Raw genomic sequence first — 27,045 nt, forward strand, 5'->3', positions numbered from 1 at the left:
CCACCACTGAGGTGTCCTAGACTGTATCCACCACTGAGGTGTCCTAGACTGTATCCACCACTGAGGTGTCCTAGACTGTATCCCACCACTGAAATGTCCTAGACTGTATCCCACCACTGAGGTGTCCTAGACTGTATCCACCACTGAGGTGTCCTAGACTGTATCCTATCACTGAGGTGTCCTAGACTGTATCCACCACTCAGGTGTCCTAGACTATATCCTATCACTGAGGTGTCCTAGACTGTATCCCACCACTGAGGTGTCCTAGACTGTATCCCACCACTGAGGTGTCCTAGACTGTATCCACCACTGAGGTGTCCTAGACTGTATCCATCACTGAGGTGTCCTAGAATGTATCCCACCACTGAGGTGTCCTAGACTGTATCCACCACTGAGGTGTCCTAGACTGTATCCCACCACTGAGGTGTCCTAGACTGTATCCCTCCACTGAGGTGTCCTAGAATGTATCCCACCACTGAGGTGTCCTAGACTGTATCCACCACTGAGGTGTCCTAGACTGTATCCCACCACTGAGGTGTCCTAGACTGTATCCCTCCACTGAGGTGTCCTAGACTGTATCCATCACTGAGGTGTCCTAGAATGTATCCCACCACTGAGGTGTCCTAGACTGTATCCCACCACTGAGGTGTCCAAGACTGTATCCCTCCACTGAGGTGTCCTAGACTGTATCCATCACTGAGGTGTCCTAGAATGTATCCCACCACTGAGGTGTCCTAGACTGTATCCATCACTGAGGTGTCCTAGAATGTATCCCACCACTGAGGAGTCCTAGACTGTATCCACCACTGAGGTGTCCTAGACTGTATCCCACCACTGAGGTGTCCTAGACTGTATCCCTCCACTGAGGTGTCCTAGACTGTATCCATCACTGAGGTGTCCTAGAATGTATCCACCACTGAGGTGTCCTAGACTGTATCCACCACTGAGGTGTCCTAGACTGTATCCACCACTGAGGTGTCCTAGACTGTATCCACCACTGAGGTGTCCTAGACTGTATCCCAACATTGAGGTGTCCTAGACTGTATCCACCACTGAGGTGTACTAGACTATATCCCACCACTGAGGTGTCCTAGACTGTATCCCACCACTGAGGTGTCCTAGAGTGTATCCCACCACGGAGGTTTCTTATACTGTATCCACCACTGAGGTGTCCTAGACTGTATCCACCACTGAGGTGTCCTAGACTGTATCCCACCACTGAGGTGTCCTAGACTGTATCCACCACTGAGGTGTCCTAGACTGTATCCCATCACTGAGGTGTCCTAGACTGTATCCCACCACTGAGGTGTCCTAGACTATATCCACCACTGAGGTGTCCTAGACTGTATCCCATCACTGAGGTGTCCTAGACTGTATCCACCACTGAGGTGTCCTAGACTGTATCCACCACTGAGGTGTCCTAGACTGTATCCCACCACTGAGATGTCCTAGACTGTATCCACCACTGAGGTGTCCTAGACTGTATCCCACCACTGAGGTGTCCTAGACTGTATCCACCACTGAGGTGTCCTAGACTGTATCCACCACTGAGGTGTCCTAGACTGTATCCACCACTGAGGTGTCCTAGACTGTATTTACCACCAGCTCAGGGGTACTGCGATGGGGAGACCGTGTGCTCCCTTATATGCAAACTTACCCCTGGGCTGGTGGGAGGTCACCTGTGTTTTTGGTGATAATCCACCTGAAGGAACTGAACATATAGACCTCTTATTACGCTGCATCGACAACATATTCGTCCTATGGAAAGGAGAAGCATCTGAATTTGAGAGGTTTGTGGAAACCCTTAATCATAATCATATAGGGCTCCGGTTTACATGTGAAAGCCATACCACCAGCCTCCCCTTTCTGGACGTTCTCATCACAAGATCACAGGATGGGGCACTACACTCCTCCATCTATCGTAACCATAGCGACCAATTCGTTGCTAAGATGGGACAGCCATCACCCATTACCATTACCCAAGGGCATCCCTTAGGGTCAGTATCTGCGGGCGCACAGAAACTGTAGTTCTCTGAGTGAGTTCCACAGACAAGCTTACGACCTCAGGGCTAGATTTCGTGATTGGGGTTACCCAGATGAGATCTTGCGGGAAGCATATCGGAGTAGCCTGGTGCTAACCGCACTGATCTCTTACAGGGTTCTCCCAGAGAAAAAACTGAGGCGGCTGATAAACTACGAATGGTAGCCACTTTTGATAATGGATCAAAGGAAGCCCGGGCCATTCTAGAAAAACACTGGCCCATCCTAATGATGGATCACGATATCAGGGATCTGGTGGGGCCCTTTCCTTTGATTACTTCCGTCAAAACACGTTCCATTATGGACAGAGTGGTGAAGAGCCATTTTGAGGCTCCGAAACCCCAAGGGACATGGCTGGACAGACGACCCATTGGGAGCTTTCGGTGTGGTGACATTGCATGCCCCTACATCCAGACAGGAAAATCCTCCAACAGCAACGTCACACGAAAAACTTTCACCATTAGAGATTACATTAACTGCAAGAGCCCCGGTGTCATCTATAAAGTGACCTGCCACTGTGGTGGGCAAAACCTATAGGGAGCTACGCAGAAGAGCGGCTGAACACCTCGGTGACATTCTACACAAAAGGGACAAACCACTGTCTAATCATGTGGTAACGTACCATAATGGCGATGCATCGGCACTGCACTTTATGGGCATTGAGGTGGTCCCTCCCCCGATACGAGGAGGTAACTGGGATAAGATCATTCTCCAGAAAGAGGCAAGGTGGATTTTTACACTCAGCACTATTCACCCGGGGAGGGGGGGGGGAACATTGTGGAACACAGATTGCTGTAATCAACCCGGAGGCATTAGCTCCTTTCTATCCTTGTAAATGGGGATAGGGCTAATTCTCCCCTAGTTTTGGGGCTATATGGCGCTTATCTATAACAGGGTTATGTATCTTGCTTTAGCGTGGCGGACCCCAGTCATGGGTTAATCCCGTATGAGCAGGCGTTAGATACCTCGCACAGTGTACACTTTTAATGGGGTATGCCTCCCACAATCTTACGCCGCTTACCGGCTGAGTTTATTTACAGTGAATTTTTACTTATATTTCCATTAGTTTGCCTTTTCGTTGTCCTACGATGGTTACCTGACATATCACGAGTGGTGCATACGCCCACTAAGGGATGGGCGTCACAGCGTTGCTACGGCAACGCGTTGGTTACTAAACCTCCCCGCACTAATAGCACATGCGCACTGGTCGTATGCCGGGTTCCGTGCAGTTCACCCAGCGGTCCGATGACCGCAACTGCTGAAGGTCCCCTTTGCGGTCCGCCTCACCTTCAGTGCCGCGGCCCGGGAGCGGACCAATAGGAACCTGGGCATGAGGAGGGTGCGTCCATTCTCAATGCAGGTAGGCGGGGCCCTAGGTTTAAATGGGCGGAAGTGCTCTCCGTCTGGCGCGATCACAATGCCGCAGTTTTTCCTTGGGGTTATTTGCTGACAGCAATCCCGTCTTTTTTCTGCATGCCACTGAGTGTCTTTATCTCCGACCAGCTTGTTAATACAGTGGCGGATATGAGCACCTTTTGCACTTTAACCCCTCTGAAACGCGTCAGGGACATTGGCGTTTTTAGGGGGCATGCTTCAGTCCAACAGGGACAGCTGTGGACTGCCCTTGTAAGGGCGGGAGTCAAAGGGGACTATTTAGGGACAGTTTACCGTTCTCCCTTTGGAACCCCTGACCCCCAGCCCGTGGGTGCGTTTACGTCTGAACTACGATAAGAGTATCTTTTTCTTGATTATCCTTACCTGGATGTAGCAACTATATTTATGCGGAGCACTTCTGCATTGAGGTATTTGTCTTACATATATTGATACTAGACACGTGACACACAGGTTTTTTGGATTACAAGTTATATTTTATTAATAATACTCACTCCCTTCTCGTGCTTCTATATTTAGTCTTGTGGGACAGAGGCGTCATCATTCTGTATTTCGCTGCGTTCTGACACCCATGCAGTCACACTTCATTACTTTTCATGGGTGGAAAAAACTTAAACCTTTATACCCCTCAATATTGTTTCCATTATATCTTGGCCATATTTTTTATATTTTGGGAGTTTTTTCAAGCCAGGGGTGTTTAAACCCTTGGAAGTCTTATCACTAAGAAATATCCTGAAATACAACTGTGATATTTTGAGGTGGTGTCCCGGGGGCTCCCGCGACCCATATCGAGGATCATGTGCTCACCCGTGCCCCTCTGGCCCCACCAGCGCAGCCCCAGCGCCACTCACCTGTCACTGTTCCTCTTCCGGCTTCTGCGGCTGTGTGCGAGTCCCTGACTCGCGAGGATATTAAGGGCCAGCGCACCGGTGATTGGTGGTGGCTATTTCAGGAAATAGTTAAAAGCTGGCCTCTCCCAGCATTCCCTGCCAAATCTTCGTGCCTAGTGCTGTTGAAAAAGCTTGTTCCCTGATGCCCTGCGTTCTTTGTGTGATTTCCTGTTGTGACCCCAGTTCCGTATTTGACTCGATCCTGTTCCGCCTGCCTGTCCCCGACTAAGATCCTGCCTAACGTCTGTGTACCTCTCCTTGGCTGCCACCGCTTACAAAGTCGCACCTGTGGGACGACCTGGTGGTACCACGCCACAGTAAGTACAACCTGATTTGCAGCGGGCTCTGGTGAAAACCAGGTGCCACTTAGACTCCGGTCCCAGGTGTCGGCTTACGTCATTTTCTGCGGTGGTCCAGTGGGTTCACTACCCCTGGGGTCTGACAGGTGGTTTAATGATATTAACTACATCAGAAAGGAAATGTAACATACAACTTGAGATGGTAAAGGCTGGTTGTCCTCTGGGCACATCTGTTGGATCCTTGCACCTGTAGATTGTACAGAGCCTGTAGTAGACTTGACATACCACTTCCTAGGATTATATAAAGTTTGTTCTACCTGCCCTGACCTCTGCTCATCGTCTGCTTACTGTTATACTCTGCCTGCTCTGACCTCGGCCTGTTTCCCTTTATACAACCCTGATCTACCTGCCCTGACCTCTGCTCATATTCTGCTTACTATTATACTCTGCCTGCTCTGACCTCAGCCTGTTTCCCTTTATACAACCCTGATCTACCTGCCCTGACCTCTGCTCATATTCTGCTTACTATTATACTCTGCCTGCTCTGACCTCGGCCTGTTTCCCTTTATACAACCCTGATCTACCTGCCCTGACCTCTGCTCATATTCTGCTTACTATTATACTCTGCCTGCTCTGACCTCGGCCTGTTTCCCTTTATACAACCCTGATCTACCTGCCCTGACCTCTGCTCATATTATGCTTACTATTATACTCTGCCTGCTCTGACCTCGGCCTGTTTCCCTTTATACAACCCTGATCTACCTGCTCGACCTCTGCTCATAGTCTGCTTACTATTATACTCTGCCTGCTCTGACCTCGGCCTGTTTCCCTTTATACAACCCTGATCTACCTGCCCTTACCTCTGCTCATATTCTGCTTACTATTATACTCTGCCTGCTCTGACCTCAGCCTGTTTCCATTTATACAACCCTGATCTACCTGCCCTGACCTCTGCTCATATTATGCTTACTATTATACTCTGCCTGCTCTGACCTCGGCCTGTTTCCCTTTATACAACCCTGATCTACCTGCCCTTACCTCTGCTCATATTCTGCTTACTATTATACTCTGCCTGCTCTGACCTCAGCCTGTTTCCCTTTATACAACCCTGATCTACCTGCCCTGACCTCTGCTCATATTATGCTTACTATTATACTCTGCCTGCTCTGACCTCGGCCTGTTTCCCTTTATACAACCCTGATCTACCTGCCCTGACCTCTGTTCATATTCTGCTTACTATTATACTCTGCCTGCTCTGACCTCGGCCTGTTTCCCTTTATACAACCCTGATCTACCTGCCCTGACCTCTGCTCATATTCTGCTTACTATTATACTCTGCCTGCTCTGACCTCGGCCTGTTTCCCTTTATACAACCCTGATCTACCTGCCCTTACCTCTGCTCATATTCTGCTTACTATTATACTCTGCCTGCTCTGACCTCAGCCTGTTTCCCTTTATACAACCCTGATCTACCTGCCCTGACCTCTGCTCATATTATGCTTACTATTATACTCTGCCTGCTCTGACCTCAGCCTGTTTCCCTTTATACAACCCTGATCTACCTGCCTGACCTCTGCTCATATTCTGCTTACTATTATACTCTGCCTGCTCTGACCTCGGCCTGTTTCCCTTTATACAACCCTGATCTACCTGCCCTGACCTCTGCTCATAGTCTGCTTACTATTATACTCTGCCTGCTCTGACCTCGGCCTGTTTCCCTTTATACAACCCTGATCTACCTGCCCTGACCTCTGCTCATAGTCTGCTTACTATTATACTCTGCCTGCTCTGACCTCAGCCTGTTTCCCTTTATACAACCCTGATCTACCTGCCCTTACCTCTGCTCATATTCTGCTTACTATTATACTCTGCCTGCTCTGACCTCGGCCTGTTTCCCTTTATACAACCCTGATCTACCTGCCCTGACCTCTGCTCATAGTCTGCTTACTATTATACTCTGCCTGCTCTGACCTCAGCCTGTTTCCCTTTATACAACCCTGATCTACCTGCCCTGACCTCTGCTCATATTCTGCTTACTATTATACTCTGCCTGCTCTGACCTCGGCCTGTTTCCCTTTATACAACCCTGATCTACCTGCCCTTACCTCTGCTCATATTCTGCTTACTATTATACTCTGCCTGCTCTGACCTCAGCCTGTTTCCATTTATACAACCCTGATCTACCTGCCCTGACCTCTGCTCATATTCTTACTATTATACTCTGCCTGCTCTGACCTCGGCCTGTTTCCCTTTATACAACCCTGATCTACCTGCCCTGACCTCTGCTCATATTCTTACTATTATACTCTGCCTGCTCTGACCTCGGCCTGTTTCCCTTTATACAACCCTGATCTACCTGCCCTGACCTCTGCTCATAGTCTGCTTACTATTATACTCTGCCTGCTCTGACCTCGGCCTGTTTCCATTTATACAGCCCTGATCTACCTGCCCTGACCTCTGCTCATATTCTGCTTACTATTATACTCTGCCTGCTCTGACCTCGGCCTGTTTCCCTTTATACAACCCTGATCTACCTGCCCTTACCTCTGCTCATATTCTGCTTACTATTATACTCTGCCTGCTCTGCCCTGGTTGAGGGCTCTTGAAATTTTGCTTGGGATGACCAGTTTGCTGCAGGTATTCCCAAGAGCTGCTACAAAGACGTGTCACTCATCCTACCTTCTCTGTACTGATGAGGAGATGGAGCTAAAGCCAGGGGTCTCTGGCACTACAGACGTTTGATTGCTGCTGAAAGAGGCCCTCGAACTGTACCCCATGTCTGTCTTACACAATGGCCTACATTGGAGAACCATCTAGCTTTTTGATTTGTGGTATTCAAGACTTCCAGGCAAGGTCGGCTCCAGGTTTAAGTGTTCATTGTTTGATCACTGAGCAACCAGCAACAATTCTTCCTCAGACCTGGTAGTTTTTCCATAAAAGCCCCTCCTACTCTGCACCAATTACCTGTAGCTCCTCCTCCCACACTTATTACACATAGCTCCTCCTAATCTCCACTTATTACCTGTAGCTCCTCCTACTCATTACCTAAATTAATGTCACCTGTTTGTACTCGTTACCTGTTTAAAAGATGCATGACCACACAATAATCAGACTCCCACCTTGGGCAAGGCCAGTGCTGTGTGAGGACACAATGGGAAGGGCTACAGGACAATGTTCAGCAGCCTGTTGAGAAGACAACAACTGAGAATGGAGAAAAACACAAGATGACTGTCCATCTTCCCATACAAGATCTTGCCTTGTGGGGTAAGGATGATCTGGACAAAGGTCGGGAATCAGCCCAGAACTGCACAGGAGGATCTGGTCCATGACCTGAAGAGAGCTGGCGCGAGATGGATTCAAGGATTATACGTAACGTCCTCCTGCTCACACCAACGCTTCTTCAGACCCAATGATCTTCTGGATGACCCGGAGGAGGCTGGGGAGAAGGTCATGTGGTCATATGAGACCAAAGTAGAACATTTGGGTATTAAATTCACTCAGAGGAAGAAGAAGAATGAGTACAATCGTGTCCTGACGGTGAAGCTTTAAGAGCCTTGAAAACAGGTGGTGGCTGGAGCATCTCCATAAGAAGCATTTCAAGGTCCTGGAGTGGCCCAACTAGTCTCTAGACCTGATTCCTGAACCCTTTGCTGTTGCTACACCCTAGCGTACACCTGAGAAAGTCTAGTTGATGGCCCCGAAGTTTTGAACTTACCTGAAGCTCCTCCATATTAGCCTTCTACCCCCTGGAGATGTCGCTGTGTGTGATAGGACATGTTGGCAGCTGAAATTCATTTTTTATCATTGGGATAGGCACAATGGTGGAGATTTTATCAGAAATGCCCATGGCAACCAATCAGAGATCAGCTTTAATTTTATAAACAGCTGTGGGAAATAGAAAGCTTTGCTCTGATTGGTTGAAGCTGACACTTTGATATAATATGTCTACACAGGCTTAAAAAAATGTAGCCCATTGTATAAGACAGACATGGGGTACAGTGCGAGGGATTGCTGCACCCCCTTATAGACCACCTTCAGCAGCAATCACTGGTGGTGAACCTCTGGCGAGTGTGTGGGGACATGATGGAGTGCACCATTGCTGTTGCCTTATAATGTAGACTGGTGTTATCCCTGCAAAACCCTTTCAGGGAAGGATTAAAAGATGTTTTCCAAAGTTGGAAAAGGAAAACCACGCCTCTTTTCGCTACCTTGTAAGGCGGCCCCCTTACCACCAAGCATGACTTACAAGAAGCCTAATAAGATGATGAGGGATTAAGCCAAACCAGTCTATCTATTCCAGAAGGGAAAGATTCCCAGTGGAGCATCAATGGCCATAAGTCTCCACACACCTGTAAGGCAACCTTAATACAGCGCCGTCTACAGAGGGGAATCTGTTCCTTCTGGAATAGATATCATCCCTCATCATGTTATTAGGCTTCTTGTAAGTCATGCTTGGTGGTAAGGTCTTTCGAGGTAGCTAAAGGAGGCATTGTTTTCCATTTCCCGCCTTGGAAAACGTATTTGCATCATTTTATAGCAGAAGGTGTTTGTAGAGTGGACTTCTTGATACCATTTCCATCTTTTGGAGATCACACTACTCTTTAGAGCTATTCTTTACTCTTCTTCATAGTGTTAATAACATTTCTGCTGTTCCCTGCCATAGTGAACATGAGACATGAGATGGAACTTTCCCTTTTGAAGCATCAGTGCCACCACCCATAGGATAGGTACAGTCAGGAGATAACTAATGAGATGGGGACTATTGTCCATTACTGTGGACGGGATACTGATCCTGCATTGACTGGAAATCATTGAAAACTATAATGGGTCATGGAGTGGTCTTGAGTCCAGGAACTATGGTCATGACACAAGGACCATGTTCTCCAGACTGAACCACAGTTGTCTCATGTCGCTTTCTATACTTTGTGTTCTGTTTAGTGGTTTTTGGTATCAGATGTACAAGTTTCTTTAGATTCAATCGATTTCCATAAACACTTTGGTAAATGGGATGAACTATAGGTGGACCATGGACCACAAATCTTCAGTATACTTAGCATCCTGAACCTGAATGCTATGTTCTCTATCTTGTGGCTACGGGTGGAGGCTCTGCATGTTACTACCAAGACGGATTGAGAACACACAAAGACCCGCTCAGGCTCCGCAGTTGTCAATTCTCATTTATTTTATTACAAAGATTTCCACATGTTAAAAATGAGTTTTGTATAAAAGTTGGCACTTGTGAACTGTAACACAAAGGGAGGAGTCGAGTAAATAGCAGTGTCCCTTGTGCCCAGATTCCACCCTGTAATACAATAATCCTCACCCCCTCCCCCACCCTTCACCCCAACATAGTCTTCTTAAATACAAAGAAAAGGAAGCAAAACAGCTGGTTTTCTGGAGTATAATAAATAAGTTTCTGAGATATACATAGACATGGCTGCTGGCTGTAACGCTGAGGATGTGCGACGTAAAAAGGCGTAATGGGGCAACGACTGCTAGAAGATGACCCCTGGGGCAGTAATACTGAAAAGGAAGATCCTGAGGCTCACAAATATCAACATTTGGTGTAGAGACGGAGGAACCTTGGAGGTGTAGTGTATAGTAAGCCATCCTCTAGTCACATGGAAGAAGTCAACTCACCCATCAGTGGAGAGTCCACCTCCGGCCTATGGGATAATACTGACGTGGTGGTGATCAGCTGAACAACTACTGACATTGCCCCTAAGGTCCAGGGCTACAAGACCTGGTGCAGCGTGGGGGTAATACTGACATTACTATAGCTACAGGTAGCTTATTAATCTAAGCAGCGTCTTGGTAAAGGGTGAATAGACAGGTGTCTGCAGCTATAAGGACACAAGGATCAGCGTCCACCACAGGTGCATGGTGAGGAATACTTAGCGGTGTGTGGGACACTGCCGGATAAGGGTGGTCCTGACCAATAATGACATTACTACATTACAAAGTGAAGATGCCTTAGAATGGTGCCTCAGAAGGCTCTGTGATATGAGAGAAGGTTCCCTCAACGTCACATAGAAGACGGAGGAGAGATAGACGGAAGCAAGAGGATTAACAATACACCGTAAAGACCTATGACAAAAGAACAACAGGAATGAAGTCCTCCAAAGGGGACATGAAGAGCTTACAAGACACGCAGGACAATGGCCACTTAATATATGGGACAATGTGCACTTCTTCCAGCATCCAACACTTCACACAAGGTGATTAGTACCATGAGGAGGAGCAATTGTGACTCCTCGTGTAACACAAAGCACCCCCCCAGACATTAGAGACATGAGCACACAATGCGGATGTACGCAAGGCTTATTGCTTGGTCTGGGAAGACCCATCCCCTAATGCAGGATTTTTGGCCCTCGTAGGAATAATGTGGCTGGTTAATAAACATCACAAGGTTCTGACACAAAGAACAGGGACCTCAAGAACATTGCATAGTGAGAGCTTCATAATCTCCATCACCACAGAAGCTCCAACCCTTACATATTGCCCTGTGAGTCTACATTATCCTCTATACATCTATAGAGAATGTTAGACAAGTGTCAGTGCAAGGTCAAAGGTAAGACACCATGAGTGGACATAAGGCTTCATGTGTGAACCCATCTCTCCGGGAAACCAGCAATGCTCCAGCAATATCCTCAAGTCTTTGTTCCCCTTTCATCATTTTTGGAGCTTGATCCATACCCAAGTTTTAGCTCACATATTGGACCAACTTTTCTAGATCTCCTGTCCCAACACAAGTTGAGTTCTGTTTTTTTTCTCTCTTTACTGAAGACCGGAGATATTCTGTACAGTTATCCCACCAATGAGAAGTCCAGGGCTGCTCACACACAAGAGTCTACAGAGGCCATGACGGTGATGTCCACTCTTCCGGTCATACGGAGGAGGTTTGTAGTGCTCTATGTATAATGTGTATGAGGATTGTATTATGGCTTTTTCTAGTGTTGGGTTGATGTAGCGCTCTATGTATATAGTAACACAGAATTGTATCCCGTCCAGTGGTCAGTCATGGTGGGGGTCGTAGTACTCTGTGTATTGTGTATAACAGCATTGTTGGGTCATGGTTTTGGTTATGGTGGCTACTGGTGTAGACCACTTCTACTTGCAGATGTTGGAGACCATTTAGTTTACTCCAAGAGCCAGTTTGACTTTCTGGGGCCTAATACTAAAAACTTACATTAACATCAATAGAAAAGAAATTAAGTGCTTCTACAAGCGACGTTAAAGTGCGTTGGCTCCTGGGGACTTAGAAACTTGTCTGTAAGTCTGAGTAGCTCAGAGTAAAGGGGATATGTGTGAATGGTAAGCAAATAAACCACATGCACTGATGATGGATAACTGTATACAATACCATCCAGGGCATCATGCACCTTCACGCCCAATAACACATCCTATATACAACTTACGAAGTGCACATATAGTCTTCTGAAATTCTACTAAATCCAGCAATTCGGTGCAGCCCTCCTACTCTATACACATCATGTAAGCAAACGTTCCTTAATCCGTCTTCTATCGTCGGTCAGATATCTGGTCATGAGGCTCGGTCTCTCTCAGATGACCGTGACTAAATATTTTGGGATATGTTCTGGTGATACGTGGGAAGAGCTTGGATACACAGTCCTTGTGGATTGGATTGCTGGTGAGCAGGTCCCGCCTGATATGTAGAAAAAAATGTTGAAAACAAATTAGCTGCCAGTCTGGGGCAGGACTGCACGATGGTCACCGATCAACGAGGATTGGCAAGTCTTTCTTCTTGTGTATTGTCACGTGCTGCAGAGACATGAAGCTGCCAACCCCTGGTCAACAGAGGGAACCTTGAATGAAACACCATGTATGGATCACCCATCAATTTGGCCTCAGATTACTTAAATAGGTCTATCCCAACCCCTCTCACATTCTATATCATTTGGCTTCATATTCTGCAGACTTTGTGGTCTTCTGTTCTTTTACCACAAGAAACATTCTCACCAATTCAGCCTTTTTTTCCTATGTGTCTCTATCTTCCAAGTTCACTAGTCTTATTAAATTCTCAGTTCCCCATCGCCAGAAGGGTCAAGATTATGCTCTGTGCTGAGGATAGAGGCAGAAGGGCCTTGGGAGATACCAAACGGGGACACAACAGGCGAGCGCGCTGCAAGAGGAGACAAAGATGGGGAGAAGCTCGGTGGTATAATAGAAGATGACAGTGAAGCTTCATGCGTTATAGGAGAACGACGAAGGGAGGAGAAGTTTGGGAAGGTTCTGGCCACCGCAGGCTTAGGAGGCACGGTTTTGGCACCAGGATGAGCAACAGATGTGATAAGAGGAGGTGGGTCAATACGAGGTTGTGGAATTGCTTTTGGTTTTGGCTGGAAAGGTTTTCTTAATGCTGACTCGTCCTTAAGTCGAGCAATCTCCATGAACACACTGGCCAATGGCTGAAACTGGGGACACCAGTTCAGCAAATAATCCCAGTTGTAGCTGCCTCGTAATTCCTCATCACTAGCAACAATAGCTGTCAGAGATCCTTCTACAGATGGTTTGCCATCTTCAGGGAAAGTATAGTCCTTTGGGTGTGACATATTTAACCCACATCCCACACCCATGAAGGTGCCTCCTCCACAACTATCATCTCGATACAATGTCGATTGGGCAGAACCTTTTTTGTTCTTAAACCATTGTCCACTGTCCATAGAGGGGTCACAGGAGATATCAGACAGCTGGTCAGCATCTTGTTGGATACCAGAATCTGGACCACGTGCAGATATGTGCTCTTGCATAGAAGATGTAATACTTGCCACACGTGGATATTCATTGATCATACGAATCTCATCATCTTCTGCTGCTTCAGCTGATCCCCGGCCACTGGAATGAGAGGGGTCTAGAGAGCCCCCTCTAGTATAAGGTCCATCAACAGTGGAAGATTCCATAGAATAACCAGGAAGAGTCTGGTGATAAATCCGATCACCACTACCAAGTGCAGATTTATCATGCCCCATTCTTTGAAGAGTACTACCTTGTAAGTTGTCCAGCTGAGCATCAGCGTCTTCTCTTTTCTTCTGCATCCCTCGAGACCTGCAGACCACCAGGATGATTGCAACTGCAGCTAAAACCACAACTACTGCTAGTGATGATGCTACAGATACTATAAGTAGTAAGTTCAGGTCTGGGGCCAAACCAAAAGATGTGTGTGTAATGTCAACAGTTAGCTGGGTCACGGCTACCCGTGAGGATGGCAAGGGGCTATGAGCATGAACTTCCATCATCATTTCCCTTGTCTCTCTTTTTGAGCGCCCAGAACGGTGTCTCTGACTGTCTACCTTCAGGTAGACCTGACCTGTGGTTTCATTAATTCCAAAGTAGGGTGATGGTTTAGAAAACGAGTAGATGACCACACCATCAGCACCTTCATCTTCATCTGTTGCCTGAACCTGCCCAATAATCTGCCCTTTGTTAGCACCTTCTGGCACCTCAAAATTGAAGTATGAAGCAACAAAGACTGGGTCATACTCATCTTCTCCCGTCACAAGAACTTGTACGGTGACTGTAGCGGAAAAGTTTCCTGCGTCGGTGGCTTTTATTATCATATTGAAGGCTTTGCTGCGCTCGTAATCAAAGCTCTGCCGGGAGAGGAGTTCTCCTGAAGTTCTGTTCACAGAAAACACATCTTTTCCAGTAACAAGTCCCACTTCTGCTGATGGAAGCTCTATCACGGTATATAACAACTGGCCAAACATTCCTGTGTCCAGGTCAATGGCATGAATTATAGTCAGTAACGTGTTCGCTGGCTGGTTCTCCCTAATACTAGTGGTCAGAATCTGAACTGGAAAGTAAGGCTTGTTATCATTGATGTCACGAACTTCCACAGTCACAGGAGCAAGTGCAAAATTTACCAGACCACTGGAGCCATCAAAAGCTAGGACCACCAATGTATGCACGGCCTGCCGCTCCCTGTCCAGTTGGCGCACCAGCCTGATCGCACCTGTTGCCTCATTGATCTGGAATAGTCGACTCTCATCACCAGATGTGATTTTGTAATGGACCATGCCATTTTGTCCCGAGTCAGAGTCCTGCGCCAATACTCGTAACACCTCAGAGCCAACAGGGGAAGCTTCGCTAAGAAGTACACTGTAATCCGGACGTGGAAACACTGGTGGGTTGTCATTGACATCCAGCACAGTGATAAGTACATGGACAGAGTGACTTCTCTGAGGGACGCCTCTGTCGGATGCACCCAGAGTAAGATTATAGGAGTGAGTGGTCTCAAAATCTAGTGTATCTGTCAAGATGATTGAACCAATCTGCTGAAATTGTCCATTCCAGAAGCGCAGTCCACTCTGTACCTGAAAGACATTGCCAACATTGCCACTCAGAATGGTATAATCCAGGACTGAATTTTCCGGCGTTAGGTCTGCATCTGTGGCCTCTAAGATCAAGACGGTGCTACCAAGTGGCAGGTCCTCCGGCACAGCTGTTGTGTATTGGTGTTGTGGGAAAGTTGGGCCATGGTCGTTGACATCCATAATTATGATCTGCACTGTTACAAGAGAAGAAAGACTTGGGGATCCTTGATCTCGAGCTTCAACCAGAACATCTACCAGGGGTTGTGACGTGTCCAGCTCTATCGGCTGTTTTGTGATAAGTGTTCCTGAGAAAACAACACGAAACAAGGGTTAATGACTGGGTACATCAATAGCAAAATAAATCAGCTTAAATTGTACAGTCATGAAAGAAAGTAAGCCTCCCCTTGAAAAGCTTAGACTAGACTCTATTCCTCAGTGACACGGCTTATTAGTGGAAGGGATGATTTTGCCGACACAGCCATGAGAGGTCTTTTTCATAACCACCTCTACCATGGACTAGAAGACATCATAGTATCATAGTATCATAGTATATAAGGCTGGAAGGAGACGCAAGTCCATCAAGTCCAACCTTCAAGAATTAATTAAATGTTTTATCCCCATAACCCGTGATATTTTTTCTCTCCAGAAAGTCATCCAGGCCTCTCTTGAACATGTACATAGAGTCGGCCATAACAACCTCCTGCGGCAGAGAGTTCCACAGTCTCACTGCTCTTACAGTAAAGAACCTTTGTCTATGGTGATGGTAAAATCGCCTCTCCTCTAGGCGTAGAGGATGCCCCCTTGTCCTGGTCACAGGCCTAGGTATAAAAAGATCTTTGGAGAGATCCTTGTACTGTCCGTTCAGGTATTTGTACATTGTAATGAGGTCTCCCCTCAGTCGTCTTTTTTCTAAACTGAATAATCCCAAATTTTGTAATCTGTCAGTGTATTCTAATCCCCCTATTCCCCTAATAATCCTGGTTGCTCTCCTCTGCACCCGTTCCAGCTCTATTATATCCTTTTTATACACTGGTGCCCAAAACTGTCCACAATATTCCATGTGTGGTCTGACCAGGGATTTGTATAAGGGCAAAACTATGTCTTTATCATGAGAATCTATTCCTCTCTTGATACATCCCATTATTTTATTTGCTTTAGCAGCAGCCGCCTGGCTCTGGTCACTAAAATTAAGTTTACCATCCACCAATACGCCCAAGTCCTTTTCAGCTTCAGTTTTACTAAGTAATTGACCGTTTAGAACATAATTATACTTTTTGTTTCCATGGCCCAAGTGCATAACTTTACATTTATCTACATTAAACCTCATCAACCATTTCTCTGCCCATCCCTCAAGCTTCCACAAATCCCTCTGTAATGCTAAACTATCGACCTCAGTATTTATTACTTTACACAGCTTAGTATCATCTGCAAATATTGAAACTTGACTGTGTAAACCCACTACAAGGTCATTAATAAAAATATTAAAAAGAAGTGGCCCCAATACTGACCCCTGTGGCACTCCACTGGTAACATCAACCCAATCTGAGAATGTGCCATTAATGACCACCCTCTGTTTTCTATCACTAAGCCAATTACTTACCCAGATACACAGATTTTCTCCTATTCCCAGCAGTCTCATTTTATATACCAACCTTTTATGTGGCACGGTGTCAAATGCCTTTGAGAAGTCCAGATATACAACATCCACAGCGTCCCCCAGATCCAGTCTTGAACTTACCTCCTCGTAGAAACCAATCAGATTAGTCTGACAGGACCGATCTCTCATAAACCCATGCTGACGCTGGGTTATAAGGTTGTGCACAGTGAGATACTCCAGGATAGCATCTCTAATAAACCCCTCAAATATTTTCCCCACCACAGCAGTTAGACTTACGGGTCTGTAGTTTCCAGGATCGCTTTTTGATCCTTTTTTGTATATTGGTACCACATTTGCTATGCGCCATTCCTGTGGAACATAACCAGTCCTCAGTGAATCTTCAAATATTAAAAATAACGGTCTGTCTATCACGGTACATAATTCATGCAGAACCCGGGGGTGTATGCCATCTGGCCCCGGTGATTTATCTATCTTAGTGGTTGCGAGGCGGCGCCGTACCTCTTCCTGGGTTAAACTGTTGACATAAAAAGAATTAACATTATTCCTCATTGTGTCTTCCACCAGGGGATTTTCCTGGGTAAAGACAGTTGAGAAGGCGACATTCAGTAGATTGGCCCTTTCCTCATCTCCTTCCACCATGACCCCCATGTTATTTCTAAGGGGACCCACACTCTCAGTTTTTAGTTTCTTATCATTTATATACTTGATGAATAATTTGGGATTATTTTTGCTCTCCCTGGCAATATTTCTCTCAGTCTCTATTTTTGCGGCCTTTATCTGCTTTTTACAGGATTTATTTTTCTCTCTATAATCCTGTAATGCCTCATCACTACCTTCACGTTTTAGCACCTTAAACGCTTTATCTTTCTCGCTTATTGCTTTCCTTACAAGACTAGTTAGCCACGTAGGGTTTTTCTTGTTCCTTTTATGCTTTTTCCCATAAGGTATGTGTTTCTCACAGGACTTTTTCAGAATATATGAGAAAAAGTCCCATTTTTGGGGGGGGCTTTTGTCCTTGAGAGCATTATCCCAGTCTATGCCTTTAAGGTCTTCCCTTAGTTGCTGAAAATTTGCCCTCCTGAAGTTTAGAGTGTTGGTTGCCCCTTCACTAACGCTCTTAGTAAAGCGTAATACAAAATCAATGATATTATGATCACTATTCCCCAGGTTCCCCCCAACCTGTAGTTTTGATACCCTATCAGGTCTGTTGGTCAGGATAAGGTCCAGCAGTGCCCCCCCTCTTGTTGGCTCCAGGACTATTTGCGACAGGTAATTGTCTTTTGTTGTTGACAAGAACCTGCTACCTTTGAAGGACCTGCAGGTTTCTGCCCCCAGTCGATATCTGGGTAATTGAAGTCCCCCATGATAAGTACTTCCCTGCGCTTTGAAGCCGCATCCATTTCACTTATCAGCATTTCCTCTGCTGCCTCCATTATATTTGGAGCCTTATAACAAACCCCTAGTAATATTTTATTATTCTTTTTCCCTCCCCTTATCTCCACCCATAGGGACTCCACATTTGCGTTACTGATGTCATCTCGCAGGAAGGGCTTGAGGCAAGAATTCACATATAAACAAACCCCTCCCCCTTTTTTATTTATACGATCCTTTCTAAAAAGACTATAACCATCTATAGTAACAGCCCAGTCATAGCTACTGTCCGGCCATGTCTCGCTGATACCCACTATATCAGATTTCCGTTCCAACATCAAGACTTCCAGTTCCTCCATTTTGTTTGTGAGGCTTCTGGCATTTGTGTACATACACTTTATATGGTTTTCCCTGTCCCTATTCCTTTTGTCCTTATTCCCCAATCTCATTCCAGCCCCCCTTCCTCCCCCATGGACTATGACTCTTCCCAGCTCTCTATGTACACCGTCTATTTGCCCTGCACAAGTGTAATTGCCCTCCCCCCAGGTCTCTAGTTTAAACACTCCTCCAACCTTCTAGCCATTTTTTCCCCTAAAACAGCGGCCCCCTCCCCATTGAGGTGCAGCCCATCCCTACTGTAGAGCCTGTAGCCCACAGAAAAGTCATCCCAGTTCTCTATGAACCCAAAACCCTCCTTCCTACACCAACTTTTGAGCCACTTATTTACCTCCTTGATCTCCCGCTGCCTTTCTGGTGTGGCACGTGGTACAGGCAGTATTTCGGAGAAAATTACCTTTGAGGTCCTTGCCCTGAGCTTATGGCCTAAATCTCTGAAATCATTTTTAAGGACCTTCCACCTACCTGTTACTTTGTCATTAGTGCCAATGTGGACCATGACCGCTGGTTCCTCACCAGCCCCTCCCAGTAATCCGTCAACCCGATCCGCAACATGCCGAACCCGAGCACCCGGCAAACAACACACTGTTTGGTATGCACGGTCTTTGTGACAGATTGCCCTGTGTGTTCCCCTAATAATGGAATCTCCCACTACCAGCACCTGTCTGACCTTGCCTGTGCTCCCATTACCCTTCTTACTGGAGCACACATTCCCCTGGTTACTAGCGGCCATGTCTTTCTGCAGCATTGCTACCCCAGAGCTGATATCCCCCTCATCCACCAGCCTGGCAAACTTATTGGGGTGCACCAGATCAGGACTAGACTCTCTACAACTCTTCCCTCTACCCCGCCTTCTACATGTTACCCAGCTAGCTGCCCCCTCACTCTGCACCTCCATACTTCCCTCCCCACACCCATCTTCCCCAGAGAGTTTGTGCTCCAGGAGCAGCAAACTTCGTTCCATATTATCAATTGCCCGTAGCCTTGAAACTTGCTCATTTAGATCCAGAATCTGGGCTTCCAGATGAGCAATTTTCACACACCCCACACAGCAGTATTCCCCCTCTCACAGCAGTATATACCCCCCCTCACACACCCCACACAGCAGTATTCCCCCTCGAACGGCTGTTCAAGGAAAGCATACATGGCACAGGATGTACACCGTGTAGCAATGCCACTTATGGAGTCCATTGTTCTAATGGGGATTACAATAGAAATATGCACAGAAAGAAGAATTTACAGTCAAAGTAACACAAAACACAGAAGTTACCTGCTAAAGCCCCTCAAACTTAAGTCCCTTAAACCTAAGTCACACTTATGACACTGCACACACTTGGGATCAGTGCACACTCGCTGCCAAGCTCATACACTCGCTTTGCTAATGCTTTTTTTTAAAGTTAGCGGCCACAAAAATCTGCAGAGCTCACTGCACAAGATCTGGCTGCAAACCACCAAACAAACTGACCACAGAAGTATATAAAGGCTGCTAATTAGATAGCCACACCCCACTATTAATTAGGCAGCACCTGTGACTATACTGTCTAGATAAGCAAGGTGAATGCCTCCCTATACCCCCCACACAATATACAGATTATGCAAGTAAAATACCTTCAGATCTACTTGGTTGCAATAAAAAACACACAATGAATATCAGGAAATAAAAATGTAGATGCACTTATCTATTTGTTGCAGGATCCAAAAAGTACTCCTTCTCTTAAACCTAAGTCACACTTATGACACTGCACACACTTGGGATCAGTGCACACTCGCTGCCAAGCTCATACACTCGCTTTGCTAATGTTTTTTTTAAAGTTATCGGCCACAAAAATCTGCAGAGCTCACTGCACAAGATCTGGCTGCAAACCACCAAACAAACTGACCACAGAAGTATATAAAGGCTGCTAATTAGATAGCCACACCCCACTATTAATTAGGCAGCACCTGTGACTATACTGTCTAGATAAGCAAGGTGAATGCCTCCCTATACCCCCCACACAATATACAGATTATGCAAGTAAAATACCTTCAGATCTACTTGGTTGCAATAAAAAACACACAATGAATATCAGGAAATAAAAATGTAGATGCACTTATCTATTTGTTGCAGGATCCAAAAAGTACTCCTTCTCTTAAACCTAAGTCACACTTATGACACTGCACACACTTGGGATCAGTGCACACTCGCTGCCAAGCTCATACACTCGCTTTGCTAATGTTTTTTTTAAAGTTATCGGCCACAAAAATCTGCAGAGCTCACTGCACAAGATCTGGCTGCATAACCATCCTCCAGGGGGAATATCTCTTGATAAAACATCTTGCTCACTTGTCGTGGTGAGAAACTCTCCTTCAGCCTTTGCTTGGTGGAATTACAGGTGATGTAGATGATTGTGGTGACTTTCATTATCTATAGAGTTTAACTGTACTCAGGGGTGAACCTAAACTCACTCCCTCCGCCCCATGCAATAGTATTGTATCAGGTTATTTTTTTAGTACGGGTAGGTTCTCCATGCAGTGTCTCATACCCATGCTGACAACAGGAGTGAAGAGACACTCTTTTTAAGCGGAAGGTCCTGCTTTGTGGCGGATAACTGTGCCGCTGATGCTGGAGGTGGTGCTGCCTGAGGCAAGAGGCTAAACTCGCCTCATGGCTTGTGCACCCCTTTAGGTGAGCAAGAGCGATGTAGACCTATGTACATGTCAGAGATGAGGATAATACTGTTACTGTACCATTATGTGGATCGATGTGAAAGGCGCCAGTATCAGGGGACAACACTTTATACACTACTTTTCCCATGTCCCCCGAGTCTCGATCTGTGGCAGAAATGGTGATAAGTGGGGTCCCCGCCTGAGTGTGTTCCGCGATTATGACCTGATGGGAGAAAACAAGGTAATTACTATGATGGACCACGTGGTAGGACAGTGTGTGGGATGATATACCCCTGGACAGGGCGTCACCCCTCGGACACACATGGGGGTAGGTGTACCTGGTATAGGTTCTGTTTGAACTCCGGAGCATTATCATTGACATCCTGTAGGGTAAGTCTCACATCTGCCCTCGTCTGGTGTTTCCCATCGGAGGTCTGTATTGTTAAGGTGTATGATGCCCGCTCCTCATAGTCCAGGGGCTCGGTAAGCCATATGTGCCCACCGTAGCGGAAGATGCTAAACGTGCTTCCCAGCGAGCCATCAATAGTCAACATGTACCACAAGGGAGGCCCGGAGTCCACGTCATTTGCTGTCACCTGAGCAATTTCTGTTCCAATAAGAGCATCTGAAAATAAGACAACAATACAGAATTTTTTGACCAGCTCAGCAGAAAAGGCAGCATCCCCCATCTTCTCACAGCTCATGCGCACCTCCCTTGTCTGCACCCTAACCCTAGATGATTCAGCCCATTATACAGACACACAATGACGATAAATACCTTCCCGGATACTGAGCTCCAGCTGGAGGGGGATAGTGGGACTGTTATCGTTTACATCCATCACCACCAGGGTTAGGGTAGCTGATCCAGTCAATGGAGGAGACCCGCGATCTGTCGCTGTGACCACCAGCCTGGAAAGAGATATATGCAATGCACACTTAGCAGATATCTTAAAGTGTGACTTTGATGTTATAATGATTTTTACCAAATTGTCTTATTCCATTGCCCCTTTAAAAACACACAGAACTATGTCCATATTATGCTGCCCGTCCTTTTCTTTCCAGAGTTGTGGCATTTTCTATCTTGAAGATACTTGTGAAAAATCCTACTCAGCAGCAATGAAGTGGGCAGAGTCTAACCTTTGCCTTTCCTTGCTCTAAAATTAGGATGCCCATAGTTTCAATGATGTTGTGTGTTCTTTCAAGTACTGTAGCTGTAAATCCTGAAGATTCCTACAATTAAATCATCTGAACACTGCGTAGTATGTCCATACTGGATGTATATAGTGATTAGCCTGGCAGCTTTCATCATATAGAGCAGTGATGGCAAACTGAGTGCCCAAACCACAACCAAAACTCACAAATTTTTCGCAAAGTGCCAATGCGACAATTTAAGCAGTAACTTATCACTCCCTGCTCTGTCACAGGTTTAAATTGTATAGGCACCTGAGGACACCAATATAGTAGAAAGAAGGAGAAGAAGTTTGGATTATCATTGTAGCTTCCTTCTAGGGTCCTGGGCTGTCTGGGACTGCAAGAGGCCTTGAGTCCTGTCTGGCGGAGTCTGTGGTGGGTTGATGGCGCAGGTGCCCATATAGAGGGCTCTGAGTGCCACCTCTGGCACTAGTGCCATAGGTTCGCCACCACTGATATAGAGGAATATGGAGCATGGAATAAGTAGTAGAAACCCACAGTGAAATAGTTACATGAAGTGTATAAGGATAACAGCTTCCCTGCTGTGTAGAAAGTGTCCAAAGAGCAGAAAATGGAGGAGAAGGCTAGAAAGAAGTGTATGACACAGCATAAGGTGCAAAGAGAGACAGAAAAAGTTCAGTATAATCACAGACTGGGATGAAGGGTCTAATACGGAACATGGGAGACTTTTTATACCTCACTATTCCATGGAGGAGACTTCTGCATCCATGGCTCTGCACATGACCTCCTCCTTTCAGAGTAAGCAGGTTGCAGCATCACATGACCTCCCCTTCCCCTTCCTGTGTGACCAGTTAGCAGCATCCCATGACCTCCCCTTTCCTCCAGAGTGAGCAGGGAGCAGTATCCTATGACTCCCCCTCTCTACAGAATGAGCAGGGAGCAGCATCCCATGACCTCCCCCTCCCTCCAGAGTGAGCATGAAGCAGTACACCATGAGCTCTCCTCTCTACAGAGTGAGCAGGGAGCAGCATCCCATGACTTCCCCCTCCCTCCAGAGTGAGCAGGTAGCAGCATTAAATGACCTTCTCCCATCTGTGAAACTCTCTAGTAAACAGCTTTACAAACTCAAAGGGTTATTCAGCACAGACGGGGGGAGTGAACTTATTCTGGGAAAGGTTAACGTGAGAGGAAAGCTAAGAAACTGCTGGATATAGGTAAGATGATAGGTAGACTTGTCCTACAACCCAAGAGCTATTGATTTTTTGACGTAAATCGATATTGTGCTTTAAAATGATCCTGTCAGCAATACGAGCGGCTTTGACCCGTCGGGAACAATAAATACAGAGAGACGTTTTCACTACTTGTCTTAAGGTTTTCTTACTCTATAGCCTAGTGATGTGGAGGAAATACATGGTGACACTGTTGTACATGCAGTCAGGTTGAGATGTAATATTACAGTCAGTGTGAGACATCCCTGATATCAGGAGGACACTGGTAGATCGCCTTCCTGGACTCACCGGGCCTCTGACCAGATCTCACGGTCTAAGATAGCAGCGGTTGTGACGACTCCTGTGTGAGAATCAATGCGAAACAGATCCCTCATTGGCTGAAATGTCTGAAACGCGTAGGTGACCTGACCATTCATTCCTTGGTCTGGATCCTCTGCAATGACCTGGAAATAGCACAATCGTCTTTACTGGGGTATTACCAGGGTGCAGTAAGCCCCAATAACCTCCACTTCTTACTACCTACCTGTATAAGGCGACTCCCGTCTGCCTGGCCCTCCCTGATGTAAGCCGTGTAGGACGGGAGCTGGAAGTGCGGTGCATTGTCGTTGGCGTCTTGCAGCAGTATGGTGACGGCGGTAAATGCATAGTACTGGGCGGTCTCTGCCTGGACCACCAGCTTGTGGCGAGGGGAAGACTCAAAGTCCAGTAATGCCGGCTGCAGCACCGTGATCTGTCCTGGAGAGGAGACCAGAAGTAGAATCACAAGGACCACCATGGGTGAGGAACATCTCTACACTGGGTGCCTGGGAATTTCTCCTAAACCAAACTGGTAGGAGTGGTAACCTCTCTATAGATCTCATGAGTGCAGGACCTCTGCTATGGTTATCATTCTCTGGTGCAGAAAGCCTTTCTATGTATATCACTATGGTGGGCTTTGTGGGTCTCATCAGTGCAGGGACCCCTGTTACATATATTACCATGGTGAGGTCCGGTCATTGTAGGGTAAGGTTCATACCTGTATTTGGGCTGATGCTAAATACTCCATTTTCATTTCCGCTTAGGATACTGTAGCTGATTTTTCCTGAGGAGCCTCCGTTGTGTGTGGCCTTCACTGTTCCAACCACTGAGCCTACAAGGAGTGAGCAGAAGGACGGTAAGAACAAGATTACTCGGGACTCCCTAGGATCCCGAATACAGCAACAAGCTAAGGTCCAATTCCATGAAATGTAATAGTACACAGCAGCATTAAGGAGGGACCTGCCATGGTCTGCACAAGACTCCTACTCTTCCTCCTCTGATACTGATGCACCTGAGCTGTGTAGGGACACAGAGATTTGGTGCTGGCTGGTTTCAGTATGTTGAGGCCACCTCTATGTACCATGATCACTCAGCTATGCTCGGCTCTGTACGGGTTCTCTGATCTATGCTCGGCTCTGTACGGGTTCTCTGATATCATGATTGGAGCTTGGTCACCATTATACTACAGACTTGCACTGAAATATTTCCTATGCAAGGACTTTACTAATGGTGTACAAAGGCCACTTACCTTGCTGACTATTCTCAGATACACTGAATTCATGGGCATCTCTTGGAAATCTTGGCCCTCGTGCTGCCTCCTCACGGACATGTATAACAAGGACAGCAGTGGTGGATAGTGGTGGTTCTCCCAGATCTGACGCCTGTACAAATACTGTACGGTCACGTGTGCTCATGCCCTCCAGAGGTTCTAGCAGTCGTACTTCCCCAGTGTAAGGGTCTACAGAAAAGCGCCCTGTTCCAGAGTGAGGAGCCAACCTATATAAGATGGAAGCATTGGCGCCAGCATCCTTGTCTTCAGCTCTCATGGCAGCCAACGTCCTCTTAATGGGGGTGTTACGAGACAAATTTAGGTGAAACGGACTACGTAAAAATGTTGGATGGTTATCATTTACATCTTTTACTATTACTGTCACACTTGCTTCTGCACTACGTGGTCCAGATGGATCCGAATCCATCACCCATGCCAAAAAGGTGTATGCAGCCCGCCGCTCACGATCAAGCTGAATGGCGGTTGTGATATGTCCAGTCAGAGGGTCGATGTGGAAAGCCCCCTGAGTCCCATTAGATAGATGGAATGTAGTTTGTCCATTGTGACCATAATCGGGATCGAGGGCCGTCAGCTTCAAAACCAGACTACCAACGGGAGCATCTTCGGGAATCTCTGCATTGAAGGAAGATGTTGTGAAAGTGGGTGTGTTGTCATTGAGATCTAGCACAGACACTGTGATGGTGGTGGTGGCACTAAGAGAAGGACTGCCAGAATCGCGCACTATCACGGTCAGCTGGTATTCGTACACAGACTCGCGGTCCAATGCTCGAGAGGTCGAGAGGGCTCCTGTTGAAGAATCTAATGAGAAGTCTTGTAATGAGTCGCCATCTGCAAAGGAAGGTTATATAGGTGACTTTAGGTGACTGGTAAGGTCAAGGAAGTCCACAGCAATATGGCTTCACATTCTTAAGATAATGAAACTTCCAGTAGTTTGTGCTAGTGGACTCTAATAACCCATGTACTCTAATGTTATTTGTATATTGGACATGATACTCACCCATCAGATGATATTGTAGTTGCCCATTGCTTCCCGTATCTGGATCCCAAGCTCTGAGGACACATAACGTCATCGGCTCCTGATTCTCAGGAACTTCAAGGAATATGCTATCACTCTCAAAGACAGGGGCATTGTCATTCTCATCTCCGACGGTGACGTGAATCCTGACCTCAGACACCTTCGGAGGGGAACCTCCATCTCGGGCGTACGCTGCAACAATTATCAGGACATAAAGTCAACACACATGTAATCTCTGGAGATGTTCCTCACTCCATAAAGATGTTGTTTGGTCTGTGGAGGTGTTCTGTGAGATGTCCAATGGGTGTCCAGAAGTCTGGAGGATGTGAAGATTGTTTGTAAGCGATATAGGTGGCATGTGACAGTCTGCAGGATGTAGACAAGTAATGTAGGACATGGAGATATTGGGGTTATTTATCATTGGTTTTGGCTTAAAAAAGTTTTTAAAAAACTGTCAGTGAGGGTTTTGGGGACTTTTCATTTCTAAGGATTATTTCCACCTCTTTACTAATCTGGCGTAAACATAGAACTACAGCCAGATACATGACTTGGGACTTTTGCAAAAGTCTCATCGTTACTCTGGTTCCCTGCTAGTGGATGTGCTGGGACTTTTTATGATGTTTGAGACATTTTTGGGACATTTTGAAAAAAATCACAGACAAAAAGTCAAGGGCCAAAGCCACAGAATCTGATGGACAGTGGAACTCTGATAAATGACCCCCATTCTGTAGGATGTGGAAGTGTTTTGTAGTCTATGGAGATGTTTTGTAGGATATGGAGAAATTCTGTAGACTGCGAAGATCTTGGGATGTAGAGGTGGACTGAAGGACGTGGACATATTCTGTAGACCATACAGATGTCCTGACGCCTGTGGATGGAGTTGTTTCTGTAGGATGAAGGTGTTCTGCAGGTGTTATGGTGTTATTCTATATTTACCTGTGAACTTGTACGTGTCTTTTATCTCTCGATCCAGTATCTTGTTGGTAGTGAGTATTCCACTGTGAGGATCAAGTGAGAATTCGCCCCCAGTAATGCCTCCATATGTCACCTGTCCTCCTGGACCTACCATCAGTAA

The 27,045-nt window shown here is 46.4% G+C and overlaps 2 protein-coding genes across 2 annotated transcripts in view; one reads left to right on the plus strand and one right to left on the minus strand.

Annotated features, from left to right (window-relative positions):
* The window catches only part of HPX (hemopexin), a 212,049-nt gene that overhangs the window by 57,951 nt on the left and 127,053 nt on the right, over positions 1–27,045 (plus strand). The window contains exon 2 of the mRNA XM_072133582.1: positions 24,429–24,520. The gene's annotated coding sequence lies outside the window, so the exon portion shown is untranslated. The remainder of the gene's footprint in view (positions 1–24,428; positions 24,521–27,045) is intronic.
* DCHS1 (dachsous cadherin-related 1) overlaps positions 9,784–27,045 on the minus strand; it is a 55,319-nt gene continuing 38,057 nt past the window's right edge. The window contains exons 12-21 of the mRNA XM_072133571.1: positions 26,907–27,032; positions 25,953–26,162; positions 24,914–25,783; positions 24,383–24,496; positions 23,891–24,102; positions 23,656–23,810; positions 21,765–21,895; positions 21,325–21,611; positions 21,068–21,209; positions 9,784–15,260 (exon numbers count right to left, since the gene is read on the minus strand). Coding sequence (XP_071989672.1) covers positions 12,655–15,260; positions 21,068–21,209; positions 21,325–21,611; positions 21,765–21,895; positions 23,656–23,810; positions 23,891–24,102; positions 24,383–24,496; positions 24,914–25,783; positions 25,953–26,162; positions 26,907–27,032 — 4,853 coding nt within the window. The 3' untranslated portion in view covers positions 9,784–12,654. The remainder of the gene's footprint in view (positions 15,261–21,067; positions 21,210–21,324; positions 21,612–21,764; positions 21,896–23,655; positions 23,811–23,890; positions 24,103–24,382; positions 24,497–24,913; positions 25,784–25,952; positions 26,163–26,906; positions 27,033–27,045) is intronic.

Source organism: Engystomops pustulosus, chromosome 2, assembly GCF_040894005.1.
Source record: "Engystomops pustulosus chromosome 2, aEngPut4.maternal, whole genome shotgun sequence".
NCBI lineage: Eukaryota > Metazoa > Chordata > Amphibia > Anura > Leptodactylidae > Engystomops > Engystomops pustulosus.